The sequence below is a fragment of the Pinus tabuliformis genome, chromosome 3_1, assembly GCF_031772625.1.
Source record: "Pinus tabuliformis cultivar Carrire ecotype Pingquan chromosome 3_1, CPIR1, whole genome shotgun sequence".
NCBI classification, from domain to species: domain Eukaryota; kingdom Viridiplantae; phylum Streptophyta; class Pinopsida; order Pinales; family Pinaceae; genus Pinus; species Pinus tabuliformis.
In genome coordinates this window covers 977,905,163-977,927,600 of record NC_142301.1, presented here as the reverse complement: position 1 = coordinate 977,927,600, position 22,438 = coordinate 977,905,163, and the positions used below count along the sequence as shown (strand labels likewise).

Below are 22,438 nucleotides of genomic sequence, written 5' to 3'. Positions count from 1 at the left end.
TGCTCAATTTACTCCTTAATTGGAAGCCATAACGTGTTATGGCACCAATATAAGCATACTTGGAAAATTAGCACTAAAAAAAACTTTGGTGGCTATAATTTCATACTTAAACTAGAATATAAAATTAAGTGCATGCATACCCATACGAAGCATTGAAAATATATTATTTTACACTTCACATATTTATCTACATTCTTTGGGAATCATATTTATTGAAAAAATATTCAAAAAAATGTTACCTTACTCATGGAATGAAACACATAAAACACATACGGGAAACGGGGTCCTAAATAACGAAAATAATATTGACTTACTAATTGGTAATAATCAGGTTGCGCAAAATATATATATATATATATATATATATATATATATATGAATGACCTCCCCTATGCCGGTGTGTTACAAGATAATAATGTGAATAACGTGTTGTGCTCGTCTGATAGAAAATATTTTTGTGAATCACACGTTAAGCTTCGCCTGTTTTCACTTGATTGAAGCTTCACTTAATAATTAAAATGCACATCGGGAATTTTGGCGTGCGTGGAAGTTATTTAATTTCGTATCGGTGTTGAATATTCCGGCGGAGAATGATAACGTGCGCGGGCAGGTATTCATATTTCAACTTTTGTCTGCGCATATCGATCGTCAATATCAACAGAGCGAGCACCTAGCAATCTGCAGAGAGGTATCTTGAAATTCAAATACATAGAGTATGACACAAACAAACATGTGAAATTAAGAAGTTATGTGGACGCTCTGATAATCGTCAAGCGTTACCTTACGATCAAAGGAATAGAAATTGCAGCTTCGTCCTCCTTCCGGTTAGAGTAAAAGCTAATGCTGATGAATAACATGTGTGGCTGTGGCTATATATACCGATACAGCTTGAGCTAGTTATACACAGTGGTTGGAGAGAGAAAAAGACCATCTTCCAGATATAGCTTGCTAGTTATACACATATTTGCGAAGAAGCAGAAGGAAGTTAGTGTACACATATTTGCGAACAAACAGAAGGAAGTTAGTATACACATATTTGCGAAGAAGCAGAAGGAAGTTAGTATTTTTATTCGGATACTAGTACTAAATTCAGCAGCCCGGGCGATTCACAATACTCATGGGGATAACCACGTTGTTGAAGAGCCACTGCAACATTTCCATTTCCATTTTCGTTCTCATTATGATGACGGCAATGTCATCGGTGAATGCTGCAGACATGAACGGTACTGCCGCGTTTATCGATGGCTTTTTGGTTCCACACAATCAAGCAAGAAATGCGGTGGGAGTTGGTCCTCTTCAATGGGATCGCAAACTTGCAAATTATGCGCGCAATTATGCAAGACAGAGAAGGGGCGACTGCCTCCTACAACATTCGGACAGCCCCTTCGGAGAGAACATATTCTGGGGAAGCGGCCATGGTTGGACCCCTTCGCAGGCAGTGGCTGCGTGGATAGATGAGAAGAAATGGTTTGACTATGCCAAGAATATTTGCACCGGACCTGATTGCACTCACTACACTCAGGTTGTATGGAGAACCACCGCCAATGTTGGTTGCGCCAAGATTATATGCGATTCAGGCGATACTTTCATAACCTGCAATTATGATCCACCAGGGAACTACATCGCAAGCAGGCCTTACTGAAATTTACACGCGAACGTATATTTAAATACGAACATTCTTCCTCATATTACATTCATTCTTTCAATATGAATATTTTTTGCACTTGTAATAAGTACAACGATTTCTTACATGGCTTTCTTTTTTGTAAAACACAGTTACAATCAATATAGTTTCTCTGAGATACGGTGGCAATTAATATAATCAATATAATTTCTCTGAGATACTGTGGCAATTAATATAATTGATGTGAAGATGATACTCAACGCTAATAGAATGGGTTTATAACTAATAATGGAATAAATGCAGATAAATAATAGAATAAATTCCCATGATTATATAACTTATGTTACCATACTATACATTATATAGAGTTAATTTGAATCAATATTTTTTTTATTCTCTTTTTATTAAATTAAGTAAATTATATTTAGTTAAAAGAAAAGAAAAAATACTAGATTATTTTGTTCAAAGATTATTTCAAAATAAAATAGAAATACAAATAAACAACAAAATTAATTAATGCAATGATGGTACTCTTAATAAACATTACCCATAACAAGAATTTATATTGCTTCCTCATTGATTTCAAAATAAAATAGAAATACAAATGAACAACAAAATTAATTAATTCAATGATTGTATTCTTAATAAGCATCACCCATAAGAAGAGGTTAAATTGCTTCCTCATTGATTGATATTTATTTCTTGTATGAAAAGCTCATGATACATATTAATACTTTTTAGATTACGGCAATGCTTTGTTTAATGAGATTTTTCGACTAATTTTTTTTTTTTATAATTATGTACTTGGATTAAGCTTCCTAGTGCAAGGAATTCATCAAGGCTGCGAAGCCGCTTGTCCCTCCGGGGGGCAAGGAGATACTTACACCAGTTAAGAACAGCTCCCTGTGCACAGAATTCTGCAACGCAAATGGTGTCCAGCGTGCACTCTCCCTTAGTCTAATTCCTGGTCACCTTCCCCGCGATGAGATGACAAGCAAAACGGACATGATCATTGTTGATATGCTCAATGACAGCACCACGACAACCTCAGCGCGTGTCGTATTTGTGATACAAATTAGAATCACCCTTCTTCTTATCGTGCTTGGAAGAACCCTCACCATATGAATAGTGAGTGACTTCGTCCCTGGAACGCGACTGTAACGTCTTTACCTACCATAGAAAGTCTTGTCAGCTTATGAATATCATGCACATGAATAGGATATTCCTTATCAAGCCACAATGAACCATGATGTACCCGATTGATGATAAACTTGGTACATCGAGCAAATTCTCCAGTTGTACCAAAAACAAGTCAATCTCTAAGTATCGGGATAGTGGATTTCTGGAGTGGCTCATAAGAGGACTTAATCTGAGGTACAATCTCACCAGACATCAAGGGAACATAATCAAGGTACATTTCAGGCCGTAGAGCTGGAAACAAGTATCCATCTGAGAAATTGTGATCAACAAGATGAACTTTCTCGACTTTGCCTTGCCAATCACCTTAAACTTCGACTCAGGGATCATGAATTTTGGCAGGAACAGCAGTTTTAGTAGCTCGACCCATGGAAATAGATTGACAGCGATAGACACAGAGGACAGGGGGCCGTGGGCGAGAGATGGACGCGGACTGAGCACAGGACGCCAGGGCGGAAGAATGAAAGGGACTAAAAAACAAACTGATAAGCAGTGCCGAATGTACCCCGTACTTATAGACAAAACGCGGCGGGAATGACCACAAGTTTCCATTTCTGGAAATGACCGGACATAAATGCGGTAGCGTCGTATTGAAGGCTGACGAAATAAAGCTGGATATAGGCAGATCCGAGGAGTGTACGTTGACGGTAAAACAATTCCCGAGGTGTCAAATCAGTAATCCGGTAGAGCAGACAAGACAGATTTCCAAAAAGGTAACTGTTGACGAATGTACGACTTACAGGAATGAAAAGTGACAGCTGACGAGGCAGGTAAGACCGTTTCGACAGGGATGACTTGGACACAACCAACACATGGACAACTGACCTAGACAATGAAATAAAATAGACTGGACTAATAACTATGACTAGACCTCCCCGACCACAATCGGTTTCGGTCTGCCGCAACTAGACAGGACAGAACTACGAAAAAGAAGAAAAGTTTCAAAATACACCTAACTAAAACCTAACCTAAGCTCTCAGACAGAGAGCCATGAGAATATGTCAATTAAGTAGCATGGTAGGGCTTCAGGCGGGCGCCATTCACCCATCCAGGTCTGATAACTCCATCCAATTGCGCAAGTCGAACAGCGCCAGAATCTCTGATTTCCGCAACCATAAAAGGCCCCAACCAGTGCATCTTAAGTTGACCAGGATGCTTCAGATACTTGCTGTCGTAGAGAAGGACTTTCTCTCCTACAGCAAAAGACTTCTTCTTAATGTGGCGATCATGCCAAGCTTTTTGTCTCTGTTTCTCTACTGCTTGATGAAAATTAGCCAAGAATCGATGCTCATCTAAATCCCATAATTCATGAAGCCATTCCGCAACAGAAGTATCATCAGACATCTTTGTAGCTTGAGCAATGTATAGGAATCAGGAACTCTGCAGGCACAACAACTTCTCTCCCGTAAACAAGCTGAAATGGAGTGTACTTATGCAATCTTTTAGTGGTAGTTCGATAAGCCAAAAGTGTCGCAGGAACCCTCTCATCCCAATCATCCTGATTGGTAGAACAAACTTGAGTAAGGTGCGAAGCCGCTTGTCCCTCCGGGGGGCAAGGTATCTCTCCAAAATATTGTTGAAGGCTTCTATAGTACCATTGGCGTGTGGATGATAAGGATTGCTCTTATGATGCTGGATCAAAAATGATCGGGTCAGTGTAGCAATAGTTTGATTGATGAAGTGAGTTCCCTAATCACTGGTTCAATTTCTACGAAAACCAAACCAGGTGATAATATTTTAAAAAATGAACCGTGTTGCCGTATCTGCAGAGCAATCCTTAACAGGAGCAACTTCTGCCCACCTAGTGAGATAATCAGTTGCGATAATGATGTATCTAGCCTGCGAATGTCGAGCAGGAGGACTGAATGGAAGAAACTCAAACTCATGAAACAAGAAGCAATAAAATCAAACTCAAAGTCAGGCTGAGCAGTCAGTAAACTCAGGGCGAACACTAACACTCACACTCAGATATATTCTTTTCTTATGAGACCAAGAAGATCAACTCAAGTAACTAAAGTCAGGGCTCAAGTAACTCAGGTCAGAGCTCACATTGGGCTCATAGTCACCAAACTTAGGTCAGAGCTCAGAACAACAAACACAAGGAGATATTCTTCTTATTCACCACGAGGCATGGGGTCCCCCGACCCCCATCGTAGCGTAGGTTCTATATTTTAGGTGATACTCCAGCATTAGTAGGTTATACTCCATCATTAAGGGAAAGCCTTGAGAAACTCATAGTAAGAGAGGTAGTAAGAGAGGCTCATAGTTCAGACAACTTCTATATTCTTTTGAGAACCAAGAGACATATGGCTTTAAGAATTCTTAGGCTCAGAGTCAGGTTAGTTTACTTAGGACTCAGAGAAGAGAAAGAGATATTGGACTCAGAGCAAAGAAAGAGATATGATTTGTGAAACCAAGTCAGGGCTAAGACTCAGAGAGGGCTGGCTAAGAGGAATCCGAGCAGCTAAGAGCAATCCAACCTCAGCAAAGAGGGCAAGCCCATCACTCTCTAACAAAACAGCTCAGCGAAGAGGCAACCCAGAAGATATATTCTTTCTTACTGCAGGGGAGCTCTGAGGATGCGAAAGCATGCTCGACTGATAAGGAGAGGACTACTGCTAAGAGAAAAGCAACAGACAGAGAGGAGTTAGCTCAATAGGAAGACAAAACCATCGATAAACTACCCAAATAGGTGTATCGTGAGGAGGAATGACGTTACCTTAGAACGAACGAAAATGTTCAATTTACTTATTGGGTGGGGGGGCTTTTGGTCGAGCCTGTTGTCGCATCCTCTCCTTAACAGTCGAGCACCTAAAGGTCCTTGAAACATGTTCGGAGCATGAGCTATGAATCACCAAATCCAGAGGAATCAAGGATCCATATAGATAGGCATTGGATATACAGACCTACTTAGCCTACTACCCGTACTAGACCTGCCTTATTTCACTCAACCTAACCTTGATAAAGACATCATCTCCGAGCTATGCTATGGTCCCTCTATCAAATGGACTTATCGCTGAGGAATTCAAATCAATCTGATACCATGGAACTTCCTTCCTACCCATGCTTACTACCTTGGATACCCAGACCAACCTCACCTAGCTTACTCACCAAGCTCATGGTCAGTCAAGGCAAGCAAAGGAAAGAGGATCTCAAGGCCTTAACCAGAGGGATTCACGGAGGCAGATAGAGCCCTATAGCAGTTCCTCTCACAGAAGACCCCAGTCCATAGTAATACAAAACATCGATAAACACCCAACATAAGGACCTCTATCATGAAGACAGACAAAGGAACCTTAAAGCCAACGCAAATACCCGCCCTTCCCAGCATGAGCAATGAGTTATGAATCACAAGGGGTGAGTCTTATTATTCCCTTATCTAATCCTACTGTCTAGGTCAAAGAGTATTAAGAGTCTGGTTTTGGGGTGTTAGTGTGATTTATTGGTTCCTAGGTGAAAGAGTATTTATATGTGTCACTTACTAAATAGGGTTATCATCCTTGCTGTTGTTATAGGGTTATCATCCTTGATGTTGAGTTCTACTAGATTCCTAGACTCCTAATGATGACCTTCAACAACCAACTATTCTTATTTTTACCACTCTTAATACAAACATCATACCTATTTCTTTATCTCTTCAACTTATCATACTTAAAGAAGACAACTTCTTCATCTCTTGAACCTAAAGAAGAAATCCCAATATGAAGATAAAGATGAGTTGTAATCCTCTCCCGGTGGTCGAGCCCCTCTCCTTAACAGTCGAGCGTGCTTACGCACCCTGCCGGTCCTCTAGTTATCTTCTGAAAGATAAGACCATCCTAAAGTCTTCATCTATTTTCTTGTTACTTCAACTCTATAAATATATTCATGTTCAATCCTATACAAATAGAGAGACCTTCTTAATAGCTTTACATAATAATATATATTATAATCCTCTCCCGGTGGTCGAGCCCCTCTCCTTAACAGTCGAGCGTGTTTACGCACCCTGCCGGTCCTCTCTTTCTACTTCCTGTTCTTATTATTATAACTTCAACAAATATAATAATCCTAATCTTAATACCTACTCTACATAGAAAGAAATCCCAACTTTGAAATCTTCAAGGTGCGAAGCCACTTGTCCCTCCGGGGGCAAGAACTATACATACTAATAAATCATGTTATGAAACCTCAAAATATCCTATCTATTACGCGGTATAGAGTCATTATTCCCTTCCTAAAGAGTCTAAGGCTCCTAAAGAGTCTAAGGAGTTAGATTTCTTTTTTTTTTCTCCGTTCATTTGACTTATTGGGTGGCCCCTCTCAAATAAGTAACTAAAACGCGATGGTCTCTCTCGTTCCTTCCCCTCGGAGGGAAAGTAACTAAAGTTCCTCTCCTTATCAGTCGAGCCCCCTGTCGGGTCCTTGCACTAGGAAGCACAAGCCCCTCCAAGTCCTTGCCCCTCCTATTTATTCTCTGGCGGCTTCGCACCTTGCCCCCAGAGGGACAAGTGGCTTCGCACCTTCAAATGCCACATAACGAAGTTTAGGATTACGAGCGCGACCCATGAACTATTGAAGGATCCCATTCGAAGATAGTCCTGACCACCCATTATCAACTGCTTTATGGCATGGCTGGCTGGTCGTCTTACTTCTTGCAGGATTGGACGAGGGTTGTCAATGGCTTCGGTGGAACCGGTCGTGGGGTACCTTATCCTATGGATGTGCGTGGGTGCATGGAAAAAAAGGCAGCATTGAATCTTTACCCTATTATTCTAGTTACCACATAAGATATTATTGGTACCACATATTACACCTTCTGGTTCGGCTGAGCCTTGATGATACAATTCATCCATTTGAACCCACTGGCTAGCTAGGAAGAGCCCTACTTATCACTTTTAGTATCTGCTATCAACCCACCTGACCCACCTATAGACCCTTTACCCCCTACTTACTTAGAACCTATTGCTTAAGCCATAAATGCGGGGGTATTGCGATATTGAATCTTTACCCCTACTTATCATTCTAGGTACCACATATTACACCTTCTGGTTCGACTGAGCCTTGATGATAGATTCATCCATTTGGAACCCACTGGCTAGGAATGAATAGACCTCTACATGTATTTCAGTTCATGCATGAACCTTGTAGTTACCTAGATTAACACCTAGACCTATTGCTTCATTCATCTTTGTTGCTACTGCACCATACTTCTTCGGGTCGGGACGACATGAATGAAACAACCTTACTCTTACCTTCAGTGTTGACAAACAACCTACCCACTAGAATACCTATACTTGCACCACTTGCTTCATTAATCTCTTAGTTGGATGGAACTGCTATTTTGACCTCTTATCAAGACGGCAGACATTACACAATCTTACTTAGAACCTATTGCTTTAGCCAGCCAAGAATCGAGGGTACATCACTTACTCTTCTATTCACCCTTTACCCTACAACCCCTTATTAAGTATTCTTGGTACCACGCATTATCTTCTAGGTACCACAGAGTTTCTTCTGGTCTGGCCAAGCCTTGCCCAGGATACACTTTAGGAATTCTTCTGCTCGGTACCACTATAGAGCTTTTTGGGACAGGCAGACGGATACTTACTTGTTTGGAAAGGAATTCTGACTACATTGCTGGCAGGAACTTGAGATGCTTACTTGTTGTGCACCTTGAGAGTTTACGGGCTTGCTTGGGCTAGCACGACCACACGACCATTCGTCCTTGTATATGCCTACTCACTTTACTCATGTGTTACTTACCAACCTTTTCGTACCTCACCAAACTTAGTGATTGGACTTAGGTACACATTTTTTCCTATTGTATTGACTTGATCAGCCAATCAATCCCTCACCATATGAATAGTGAGTGACTCCGTCCCTTTATCTCAGTTTTTCCACACACCCTACCCACCTGAAGACCTAGAACTACCCCTATACCACTTGCTTAATTAATCGCTGCTTAGTGCGTGGGGAATAGAAAATTCTCTTTACAGACTGGATCAACCCACCTTACCGAGACTTTACACTTACTGCCTTCATCCTAGGACGATGGAGTGTTGTCTCCCCTTACCAATTGATGAAGCCAGGAATCGTCAAATCGTGCGTAGACACGAGAGGGAGCTAGTCACCTTTGCTCTACCCTTGCCTTATGAATTCTTATGGGTAACACTATGAAATATCCCACTGAGGAGCCAATATGATTCATCCATTAGAATCCACTACATTCTAGGAAGGATGCACTTTAAGGCTCGACCATAAGGTGCCGTTAGGCCGCTCGACCATAAGGACCGGCAACGGGGCTCGACCATAAGCCCCCCCACCCAATAAGTAAATTGAAACTTGAGTTGCTCGACCATAAGGTCCGTCAGGGTCTCGACTGATAAGGAGAGGATGCGCAAGCAGGCTCGACCATAAGGATACGTAAGCATGATCGACTGTTAAGGAGAGGGAGAGATGTCGCTAGGCCGCTCGACCATAAGGGAGAGGGAGAGGAGGTTTCTATTGGTGTAGAGAAAATATCCACAACGACCTAATAGCGAAAGTCTACTAAGATCTAGGAGCAGTAGCATAGAAAGTAATAGCTTAATAAGGAGGAGTAGATGCATAGTCTGTCCCCTATTGAACCACCAGCATATACAGGAGGAGCATGACCAGTTTCAGCATATGATATAGGACCAGTAGAATATAGACTATTAGGCCCAATAGCTTAATAACCAGTTGGCTAAGAAGCATAAGTCTTAGTTTCCTTGCCCAATGCGGACATTTGAATAATTTGTTTAAATATAGCTAATGTGAACGAACTCTGAATTATATATTATTAATTTGTATTAATACTTTTATTATTATTTTCATTTTAAAATTTACAAAATTATATTTTTAAAAATAACAAAAAAAAAAAAAAATTATTTCTTAAACTAATGAGCCCAATATTAAATTCTCTCTGTACACTTTGTGTTATGCAAACTCGTTTTCCCCTTTTAGCATTAAGCAATCTACCATTAATGGAAGGTAATGACAAGTCGAGGATTCATATATTTAATGTACTTTTCTATTTCAAATGTAGTTGTTATGCCTAATAATGATAGCTAGGATATTCAATGTAAAATTTGGCCAAGACAATTCTCACCGTGAATTCAAGGTCAAAAGCCACACATCAACCCCACAAAGTAAAAAAATTCTCAACCCAAATTTTGAGAAATCTAATGAAAACAATTGTTGTATGTTGATATATTCACTATTAGTAAAGACCTAATGCACAAGTTTGTTGGAGCAGGGTTGGTTGCAAAATATTCTCCGAATCAAATTAAACATTATAGAGTTGAGGTTTTTGTGATCCATATCAAGGTTGTGAGAGATTTTTCGGTGAAAATCACATGAAATACCATTTGTCAACGCATTTCGAACCAACCAGTGTGGTTCATTGTTAGGACAAGTTGAAGAAACAAATCTAGCTTAGCATGTTAAATAGTCTTAGCAGAGCCTCCAACGGCTAACGGCTAACTTGACCAACGGCTAGTTTTGACTTTAGGACTGGGGTCAAATAAAATTTATTTTTATTTAATTAGTTATATTTAGGACCAATCTCTTAAAAATATATATATATATATATAATAATTTTAATTGGTGTTTATTTAAAAAGTATTATTAAATAATTAAAAATTGTAAGTTAATTAGTATTTAAATGGAAATTAGTTACATAAAGGACCTTTCTTATAATATATGAATAAATTATATGCATATATAAATATAAATATATAAAGTAATATTAATAGGTTGTTAAGATACAGGTTAGTTAAAATTAATAAATATAAATATATAAAATAATAATAATAATAATAAATAAATAAAAACAAGCAAAATAATATTAAGTTAACTTAAAAGCCTTACACAGAAAATAAACAAATAAAAAATAACTAAATAAAATAGATAAATAATAATAATAATTAATAAATAAATAAAATCGAGAAAAACAATATTAAGTTAAGTTAAAAAAAAAAACAGGAAGAGGGTAGAAAATTGTCTAGGAAGAGAGTGCTGGGACCCAACACCTACTGATTTTCTAGCCATTATCTCTATTGAGATTGCTTGAACTCTTTTCAATCTCAAGCACTTCCCTAAATTTTCGATGATGGAAGTGCGAAACCTTAGCAATAAGACTAGCCTCCTCAATATAAACATGATGATTGGTTTTCTCAGCATGTTTAGCTACAGAGGAAGACTTAGCTCTCCTGTGCTTAAGGTCCGCTGCGTGCTCACTAATCCTTTGATTAATGGAGTGAACAATCTCCTATGCTAAGGTTTCGCACTTCCATCATCGAAAACTTAGGGAAGCGCTTGAGATTGAAAAGAGGCCAAGCAGTCTCAATAGAGAGGATGGCTGGAAAATCAGTAGGTGTTGGGTCCCAGCACTCTCTTCCTAGTCATTTTTCTGCCGTCTTCCTGTTTTTTTTAACTTAACTTAATATTATTTTTCTCGTTTTTATTTATCTATTTATTTATTTATTATTATTATTATTATTATTATTTTTATTATTATTATTTATTTATTTATTTTATGAATTTTTTGTTTGTGTGTAAGACTTTTAAGTTTACCTAATATTATTTTCTCGTTTTTATTTATTTATTATTATTATTATTTATTTATTTATTTATTTTTATTTTTTATATTTATATTTATTAATTCTAACTAACTTGTATCTTAACAACCTATTAATATTACTTTATATATTTCTATTTATATATGCATATAATTTATTCATATATTATAAGAAAGGTCCTTTATGTAACTAATTTCCATTTACATACTAATTAACCTTTAATTTTTTAATTATTTAATAATACTTTTTAAATAGACACCAATTAAAATTATTTTATATATATTTATATATATTTTTAAGGGATTGGTTCTAAATATAACTAATTAAATAAAAAAAATAAAATTGACCCCAGTCCTAAAGTCAAGACTAGCCGTTGGTCAAGTTAGCTGTTGGAGGCTCTACTCAGACTATTTAACATGCTAAGCTGGATTTGTTTCTTCAACTTGTCCTGACAATGAACCACACTGGTCGGTTCGAAACGCATAGACAAATGGTATTTCATGTGATTTTCGCCGAAAAATCTCTCACAAATTAAACATATGTAGTTCCAAAGAAAAAACCAGTTAGTAAGTCTAGATCAAAAAATTATTGGCTACTATAGCCTCCCTACGAAGAAGGTAGGAACCTATTTTTAAATGGATATTATGCAGGTATGACGCAAAAGGGTTTAAGGGTAAGACTTCAACATTTGGAAACACAAATAAAATGTGGTGGAAAATATAACAATCCTCTCAACTAATCTTCCAACTGTACATATCAATCATGTATGAGTCTCGACCAGGTATCCACCTAGTGATTACCTTACCAATCCCATCAGTGTCGCCCAATGGAAAGCATATCATTGACCACTAAGCTTGAAGAATGGTTAATATAGGGAACTATTGCATTTTCCCAGTGATTTTGATTTTTGCTCAACTCGCTCTTTAAGTGGAGCTCATAATGTGTTAATGGCATCATTGTTACTGCACTAATGGGCATACTTGAAGAATTAGCACTCAAAATAACTTCGATTTCTACAATTTCATACTTGAAATAGAGTATAATTAAGTGCATGCATACAAACACAAGGCATAGAATATGTATGACTTTGCACTTCCCATATTTTTCTAGATTTTTCAAATCTAGGGAGGTTTTTTAAATAACATCCTTTGAATTTGTGTATTGATATAACTATGCGGATTTGAATTTTTGCATCTCTAAATCTTTAGTGTTCATTTGCACCATACGAGGGCTTAGTGAAAATGAGACTACATTAAACAAATCAATTGTAGATGCATAATAGAAATTAAAGTAAACGCTCCAGGGAAGATAAATTCAATAGTTGGTAAAGAATTAACGGATACAATTATATGGTGAAATTAAGCATTATGCATCATCTACGTCAACGATAAATCTTTGCTTGTATTTTATTTATTAAAAAAAAAAATCTTTCGATTTTGTATCAATTTAGTATTGTAATGCTTTTCAAATTTTTATTCCTTAATAGTAAAGGAATATTTGTACAAGTTGCAAGGTTTTATATCACTTTAAATTTAATGTGAAAATTTGCGAAATTTAGCCTGAAAAAATATTCGAAATTTAATAATATTCATTCAAAAAATGTAGAACATTTTTTGGTATGTGTTTATGTGTAAATATGTAATTCCTTGCTAATTGAGTGAATAGTTCATGTTTTAAATTTCTTCTTCCTTTGTGTTCATAGATGTGGAAAATTTAATTCAATTTCAAGAAAATCACGCCTAACAATAAGCTAACAACTTGGAAATCATGTTCAACCATTTCCTCCTATCACACTAAAATCTTCTTGCAATATTTTAAGTCTTATCACAGTCATTGAAATCTATGTCCTAACAAGTGTGAGTACATAAGTGTACAATTCAATCTTTTTTAAGTAACGATATCTTTTCAGCAAGCCAAATTTTTGCGTTCATGTTGAATGTTTTGAGCACCAAGGAGGGATTAAAATTTTAGACTTACCATAATGGAAACCCTATCACCTTCATTCGATGCCATTTTCATGGGACGTTGTTTGCTTCAGGGCTCTGCCTTTTTTCGGAACCCCGTGATCTTGGTGTTATTGTTGACGATTTGGTAAATTAGGGGAAAAAAATTATTGCAGGGTTCTCCCTACCTCCATGCTAACCCCATCACTCCAAATATCTTTAACTTTAAGGATTTATGAGGCAAATCTCAGGGGTTCTTCCTATATGCAAGTAGACGTTGCATATATTGTCTCTTCACTTGCGGCCAAAATTCAGGATCACATAAGAATCCCATCTTTCTTTATTCAGTTTGCTACATGGAGGTACGCATCTTTAGGAAAGGAAGTCACTTAGAAATTATGACACGGTCAAAGACACTTCAATCTATCTAGTATCAATACTAAATGGTGGAGCCAAACGCTAGGGTGCTTCCTCTTCCTCCCAGTCCAAATCCTTCAAGGATGCCCTAAATGCCATGGATTTTTTTCTAAAAACACCATTGCCATTAATAGAATTGATGTCCCCAAAAAAATGATATTTCAATTTATATGGGCTTAATATTCAATTGTGGAGAGCCAAACGCTAGGGTGCTCCCTCTTCCTCCCAGTCCAAATCCTTCAAGGATGCCCTAAATGCCATGGATTTTTTTTCTAAAAACATCATTGCCATTAATAGAATTGATGTCCCCAAAAAAATGATATTTCAATTTATATGGGCTTAAATACGGAACTGGATATTCATATTATGTTATTTAAATTATATGGATTTTTATTGTAATTAATATGATTTTTTTTCTTTTATGTTTTCTTGGAAAGTTTACTTGCCATGTCTTTTGCAAATATAAAATAGGTATTGCTACCAAGTTTTATGTTCAAATCTCCTAATTTCCTAATTCGTGATTGTCTACTAAGAGAGTCTAGTAAACGCAGTTACACATTATAGTCATAATTTCAATGACAACATTGATTTACAAATATACCATATTGATTTAAAATGGGCATGTTGCAAATCATGAAAGACACATAGAAAGAATTTTTTTTTGATGGTTAATGCATCCACAAACTTAATGTGGGTAATGACCATTTATAAATAAAGAAACATAATACATTTTTTGCAAATTTTTCTATTCTGTTTTTGTTCATAGACAATGAAGAATTGTTGTTTTATGATATATAAAAAATAATAATCAAATTTCCTTACAAAATGGGTTGGTCTATATTATTATTTTACTTATTAATTTAACCGTAATTATTTCAAAATTTTAAATATTTTCCAAATTTCAAGTAATAAATAAAATTATTATAAAAAATATCCTTTAAAGTTTTTAAAGTTTTAAGATCTTAAGTATAAAAAATCCTAAAATATATATATATATATATATATATATATAAAATTTTAGCCAAATTTTTAAAATGGTTTTCATAATACTTACCCAATTATCTACCACAACTACAACTTTATAAACTGAATCAAAGTAAAAATTATATAGTTTTTAATTCATAATTATTTGCTTGCTTTAAAAACACTTATAAATACATGAATTCAAAAAAATTGTTATTCAAAAAGAGTGATAATTGAAACGAAAACTTAGGATACGTTGATTTTTTCTCGAAGTATTCTCGAGTGCAAAGTTTAGGACTCTCTTCATCAATGAAATAAGAAATGACAAAAAAATATAATTAAGACAATATAGATGAAAGTTAATAGAAGAGAGTTGCAAACCCAAACAAATAAAAACGTTAAAATATCTTCACATTGGGAAAACAGTATAACTACATATATTGAATTCATTGTTGATGAAGCTGATGGAAAGCCCTTTGATAATTTAATATTGAATTTACCTGCTCGGTATTGGGTTTGCTGAAAGAGGGGTTTGTTGAAAGAGCTTCATATTTCAGATGGCAGAACTGTAGAGCCACCGAAATCGATAAAGCTATGAAAAAAACTTTTGATAGTTGAATATTGAATTTACTCATGGAGATTGGGGTTCAGAATTATATAATTAATAATTATTAATAAAAAAATTATTTTAATTTTGCATTTATTAAGCTATCAAATATTTTAAAATACATTTTTTTAAAATAAAAAAGTCATCAAAATAAAATAAATTATATAGTATAAATTATAATCTTTTAACGTTCATGGGGTTTTGGATTATTAGTGAATAAATGCACTTAAAACACTTCTTGCTATATAAATCACTGGTTCAAATCCTTATTGTTTACTAACCCAAAAAACTATAATCTTCTACTAAATATCTGTCACTTATATATAAATCCACGGAAATTGAAAATTATAAAATCTTATTGACCATTAACATCTCAAATACAATGTTTAAGAATACAAAAAAACTCGGTGGATGTAAAATTCCGTAGAAAAAGAAATATTAAACTTAAAAATTATTACGAGCTTGTGTGCACTCCTAGTAGTGTGCATGCATATATTCTTAATAATATGGATACACTCTGGAAACATGTTAATTTTATATAATGTGAATAATAATTAATAATTATATAATATAAACTTTTAACTTCTATCAGATATTGTCCCTAGCACTTCAAATAAATCCACCATAAATATATCGATTATATCATAGGAAATATAAAATTAATAAATTCATATCGTATTTGAAAAATTAAATTAACAAACTTATACAAATCTTTATAAATAAAAAATTATATATTTTGAAATTAATTCATTTTATAGGTCTTCATGTCCAAACACTGATGCATACAACGTTATTCTGTAGAAAATCGCTAAATACAGAGTTATCGGTAGCTTGCGTTATTTGCCAGGATGCCGGGGAGTGAAAAGGAAAAAATTATGGAGATGCTGACAAATGAAATGGAAAAAAACATGCGTTATTCGCCATTTGAACTGCGAACATTTCTCAACTCCTCAGATTTGTGACTTTTTCTCAACTCCTTTACCGGTTGGCGATTAGTCGCGAGGCATACCGGGACACAATTGAAATAACACTAATGTCCGACGTTCAGATAAATTGCCAGCGTTTATTGTCTCATCATCAACTGTAGTATCATGTTCCTGATAACTCACCAAACGTTAGCGATCCTTAATAGCTCACTCGTAGCAACACAATAAAGAAATCAGAAAGAAAAGAAAGAAATCAGAATGAAAATAAAGAAAGAAATCAGAGAGAAAATAACAGAGTTTGGAGCTATTATTAACTCGTTACCTCAGGCATCACAGAAGCCGATATCTGTTGTGTAGGGAGAATTTCTGGCAAAAATGCTTCCGAAAAGTTAAGGGAGTAGACACAAATTCGCTGCATTGACAAACAAATAAATGCGAGAAAATAGAAAACAAATATGATAAAAGAAGAAAACACTTACCTCTCATCTCCTGTACAGGTTGCGGATTGGCGCGAGCCATACCCATATAAGTGGGATACTGTGGAAATAAGTTGAGAGTCTTTATTTCATTATCATCCGTGGTAGCATGTCCCTGAGAACAAACCAAATGTTAGCGATTCATGAATACTTCATTTGTAGCAACTCTGATTGATATTCAATGTATTGATAAATTAAAAAATCAAAAAAAAAATAACATGATTTGGAAAAATAAATGGTAATATTACTCATTACCTCTGGCATGACGATGGCCGATTTCTGCTGTGTAGGGACAATTTCTGGTGAAAAGGCTTCGGGATCGTTAAAGGAGTAGACAAAAATCTATTGTATTTAACAAAAAAGAGAAAATCGCGAAGTACTGGCTATACTTATAGTGAAATATAATGTTCGTGATTTTTTTTGGGACATTGCAGGACGTATCCAAGAGCTTACCATCTGTGTGCGATGTGCCTGCGAAAGAAGGTGGTTGAACAAACTGGTTGATGGCCGCCTCTCTCTCTTCTCTCTCCCTCTGCATCTTGATGGCCGCCTTTGTGAACTCTTTCCACGTACGTTTATTTAAACGATTTCTAAACCACTTTTTAATATTCTTGTCCTCAATGGGGCCATGCTTGCGCAGTTGATGGACAATCTCCTTTCTTTCATTAGGGTTGGGAGAGTGGATTCCTTCAGCGAAAATAGTTTTCAGTACAGCTTTCTGATGAACTGTAGGAGACCATTCAGTCTTCTTGGTGGGAGGACCCTCTGCCATGTCTCTGTTTTCTTGATCCTTTTTTTTGGCCAAAAGCTATTGCTTAAACACTTTCCTAAGAAGAAAGAGATGTGTGGATGTGAACTGAATGCAACGTGTGGATGTGGATTGAAAGCCAAGGAAAGGGATGGGATCGCAGCAAAATCCAAGTTCCAAGAATTGCAGAAGTTACATGCAGCAGATTTTAGCTGTAGATGGAGATGACCATGGGAGTTGTCAAGTTGTCCTTGATTTAGAAAGACTCAAAGAAAGACAGAACCAAAACACAGTTATCTAATTACATTTAAATCTATACTTGTTGGAAAAGAATTACCAGATCCATACCAGTTATTTAATCGCATTTCAGTCTCAACAGATCCTTCCTCTCTCGTGGATGCAGTTATCAATCTGGATCACTTGTAATAACCTGCAACTTATTCCTTGGATACGCATGATATGGGATGTAATAATCCCGAAACCTATTCTGATGATATAGGTTTTCCCACGTTCTAACTTTAATGTGCTGTGTGGTTTCCTGCTCCTCTCGCCAACTTTAAATGTTCCGTGGTTTCTTGCTCCTCTGGCTAACTACTTTTATATGGCCTTTCAATATCACCAACCACATCATACAACATAAATTTTGAGTTCCGAAGCCTATGCTTTGACCGTTTACATTCAAAATCAGGATGAATTTGAATTATAGAGTCGACACGGCTTTGACAGCAGAAAATCAAAATCGATATGATGTACTAAATAACGGGCAAAACATGAAAAATACTCGCCTCGGTTTGTTGCATGTGGGAAAGTTGCGAGTTTACGATATTAGTAGATGTGACCGTAGAACATCATCGGATTGGGATCCTAAATTACTAGAATTTGTTTCCCAAAAAAAAGAAGATATGGTTAAATAAATCATTATCAATTTAAAATGTCATATGAAAATGGAAATTCAAAGCATAATCATACAACCCGTTTAAAAAAACATTCCATGCTGTTACGACTGTTCGGGAACCAGTTATTATTTAATATCAATATTATTAGATAAAATATAAATTTTCAATTTTCAATTTATTAATTTACATTAAATAATAACCCATACATAAATTTTAAAAACAAAAGATAAATAAATGTGGTGAATTTTGTAAAACTAAAATAAAATATTGCTGAAGGAAATTCTCAAATGGTTATATCATCTTTAAGAAAACTCATAAATGGCTCATGAGTGGAAAATATTACTTTTAGCGAGAGGCTTGAAAATTATTCTGTATAATTTACCTTTTGCATTTCTTATTATTATTTTTTCATGCATTAAACACTCATATAACGAGGATATAGAGTGTTTGGAAAACTTTTGATGTTCTAATCTAAATTTTCTTCTCTCTTCTCCTTTAATAGAGAATCCTCCTCGTTCTTGCAATAGAGAATCCTCCTCGTTCTTGCAAAACTACCACTCTTTGCTCTCCCATTATCATGGATTATTCTTTTTCATAAATAGGGAGATAGCATTGAATTAGATGAAGAACACTAAGCAAATCTCGAGGGGGTATGTATTATCATTGTCACCCCATTCAACTGCCAGGGGAGGTGTTGTTGCTTCCATCTACCAATTGTCCCTTATATAAACTTATGATGATAGACGGCCCCCTAAGTTTTATGATGTCATTAATGACTTGAGAAGGCGATATAAGGAAGTATCTAGATGGATGCACATCAATGATTTCTAAGGGAGGCTATGAGGTTATCATTTATGTCTCAACTACAACGAGAGACAGATTTTTCCAATGGTACTCTGCTACTCAATCAGGTTCTTCGATTCCTCTCAATGTTTTTTCCATCTTTTGGAGGGGGAAAGGACTAGGTCCTCATGAGCTAGATTCCCCCATTGTGATTGATTCTATAAATGTGTTTGGTTGAAAGATAGTTTTGAGGCTTAGTTGTATAAATCGGTTGCACTACTTAAATGGATGTGGAGAAGTGTTGTATCGAAATTAGTTGCATTATCTACTGAACTAATCCCGTTGTTGCTCAGTCTGCCTCCTGCGAGTCACATTGTGTTATAGGTATTTAACATTTTTCTTTTTCCTACTTGCAGTCTCTCCTCGTTTCCCTAGTGACATTTTCTCAATTTCCTAGTAGTCTTTGTTGAACCTTGTTTTTTTAACTAGTGTCCTCTTTTCAGTGCCTTTTACTTTCAATGTCTCCTTTCTCTATTCAATTTATACTTATCCATCTGCCTCAAACACTCCCTTCACTAGTCTTACTATGCTTTTATACTCTTTCACCATTTTAAACTCCAACTCTTTCCTCTTCCACCACTCTTAGGAAATGAGCATGTAGCCATAGGGTATCCTTAAAGACAGCTGAAGGAGGTGCTCAGGCTCACCCACCTTCAGGCTCATAGGGAAGCTCGTCGCTTTCATATGCACACCCCACTTAAAGTCCAAAAGAAAATTCTTCAAGCATTTGTAGAGGTTTTAGTTAACAAGTATGAATTCACAGACATTAAATTAGTGGCTTTTATGGCCTATTAGGTGTGGGATACTAGGCACACCAAAATCTAAAAGAACCAATACTTACATACTATTGACCTTTACTAGTATATGAAAGCTCTTATGGGAAAATTCCTCCTTGAGGCACAAGGAAAATGTGAAATTCTTCTATAGATTATGATTTGCAAGCTAAACATCATGATATGGTTTTATAGTTAGTGTGTAAATAAACCCTCCTACTTCATGTGAAAGGCCTAGTGTATCTGAGCACCCCAAGATATCTAGTTGATGTGTCCACTTCCTGCTAACATGTTTCGATGTACAACATATTTTGTTTTCATATTATTCTTACTCCTTGTAGAGTAGTGAGTTCTTTGCCTTGTATTAGTTTTTAATGTTTTCCTAGGAGGCCTCGAGGCCATTTTTCTACACTTCTATATAGACTAGCTAAGCTCAATACTAAATGGATCCTACCTCATTGGTTATGAATCTATTTAAGCTATGTAGATTAGATGACTAAAAAAATTACATTTTTCTCTTGTAGTGGCAAACCATGGGGATAAAATATGATTATGAATGAATTTTGGTTAGTAATCTACTCTAGAAGGATATATATATATATATATGTATATATATATATATATATATATGAAAATTTATAAATATAAATTGTATTTTTTTCCTATTAATTAAAGAAATATTATTGAATAATAAGTTAATATAGTGCTAATGAAAGTTGTAATTTTATTGAACTAAAAAAACAAATAATTAGACACTAAAAAAATTCATGTTTATGTCATGGATGAAATTTAATTTGAAGTGAGTTGCCACAACTCACCTATGTGTTTGGAAAATGTTTGCTCCATTTTTATTTATAGAAAATAATTAGTATTATTTTATGATCTATTAAGTAGACAATGATGTACCTATATTAATATAATATACATATATATGTTGAATAATAGTACTATTTTGATGATTAATTTAAATAAAATTATATAGAAAAATTAAATACTTTTAAATATTTTTTCAAAAAAGTGAATTGTTTTTGAAAAGTTATAGTTGAAAAAACTTGAAAAATTATAGTACTCCAAATTTTAGTAAGTTTTATAGATTTTATACTATACTAAATAATACTACCATACTATCTTCATCTTTTAAAGAAAATTAAAGAAAATTAAAAAAAAAAGAAGAGTACATATTAATAAAATGTTAATGGAATATGTGACTTTGTTGAGCTAAAATATACAATATTGATTTAAAGTGGCCATACTGAAAAGCATGCTACAAATATAGAAAGAAGTTTTTAGTGGTTGTTGCATCCACAAACTTAATGTGGGTAATGGCCATTTATCAATAGACAAAGAAATATAATACAATTTTGTAAATTCTTCTATGATCATTTTGTTCATACACAATGAATAATTGTTGTTTTATGATATATCAAGAAATTAATTAAGTCTTCTAGATATAATTTAGAGAGATGTATTAACATATGCTATTATTTTGATTATTAATTTTACCAAAATTATCTCAAAAATTTAAATATTTTCCAAAAGTCTACTTAAATAAAAAATTACATCATTATCAAATAATATCTTTGAATGTTTTAAGATCTTAAATGTATATAAAATTCTAAAATATTTTTAGAACCTATATATATTAGAAATTTTAACCTAATTTAAAAAAAAATTAAATAATAATTATCAAACTATTATCTCTAATTCACTCATAAAACTAACCTATATTTATATTAGAAATTTTAAGCTAATTCTAATTCACTCATAAAACAACTTATATTTATATTAGAAATTTTAAGCTAATTTAGAAAAAAAAATATAAAATTAAATAATACTGATCAAACTATCTACTATAACTCGATCATAAAACTAATCTATATTTATAAACTGAATCTAGGTAAAACTTAAATAATTTTGAATTAATAATTATTTTTCTAATAAAAAACACTTCTAAATAAACAAAGTCATAGAATTTATTAAGTTGAAAAAGTGTGATAATTGAAGCCAAAACTGAGGATGCCTTAATTCTTTCTTGGAAGTATATTTCCAATACAAAGTTTAGAACTCCCTTCATGAATGAAATAGGAAAGGACAAGAAATAACATAATTAAGACAATATAGATGAAAGATAATAGAACAAAGTTGGGAAACCAAAAAAAACTTTAGAAGAGCTTCACATTGCGCAAATAGTAGAGCTACGTATATTGAATTCACTGTTGATGAAGCTGACGGAAAGCCTTTTGATAATTTAATATTGAATTCACCCTCTGGGCATTGGGTTGGTTGAAAGAGCTTCATATTCTAGATGGTAGAACTATGAAGCCACCGTAATCGAAAAATGGTATACACTCTCGAAACATGTTAATTTTGTATCATGTGAATAATAATTGATAACTTTATAGTATAAACTCCTAACCTTTATCAGATATGGTCACTAGCACCTCAA

General features: G+C 34.7%; 1 protein-coding gene and 1 pseudogene across 1 annotated transcript; one reads left to right on the top strand and one right to left on the bottom strand.

Annotated features, from left to right (window-relative positions):
* The first annotated feature begins 1,066 nt into the window (after positions 1-1,066).
* Positions 1,067-1,642, top strand: LOC149191113 (pathogenesis-related protein PR-1 pseudogene; annotated as a pseudogene).
* A 14,680-nt stretch (positions 1,643-16,322) lies between these two features.
* Positions 16,323-17,504, bottom strand: LOC149191112 (WUSCHEL-related homeobox 6-like). Its single transcript, XM_089410670.1, has 5 exons — positions 17,160-17,504; positions 16,988-17,074; positions 16,752-16,847; positions 16,579-16,668; positions 16,323-16,427 (listed from the first exon to the last, which is right to left on the bottom strand). The coding sequence occupies exons 1-5, from the start codon at positions 17,502-17,504 to the stop codon at positions 16,323-16,325; spliced, it is 723 nt and encodes a 240-aa protein (XP_089266796.1).
* Between the last annotated feature and the right edge of the window lie 4,934 nt (positions 17,505-22,438).

Coding starts and splice junctions, on each gene's coding strand:
- LOC149191112 (XM_089410670.1), bottom strand. CDS start 17,504: ATGGCAGAGGGTCCTCCCACCAAGAAGACTGAATGGTCTCCTACAGTT. Junction 17,075..17,159: donor TCTTGGATACGTCCTGCAAT/GTCCCAAAAAAA, acceptor TAAATACAATAG/ATTTTTGTCTACTCCTTTAA. Junction 16,669..16,751: donor CTCGCGCCAATCCGCAACCT/GTACAGGAGATG, acceptor TTGTCAATGCAG/CGAATTTGTGTCTACTCCCT.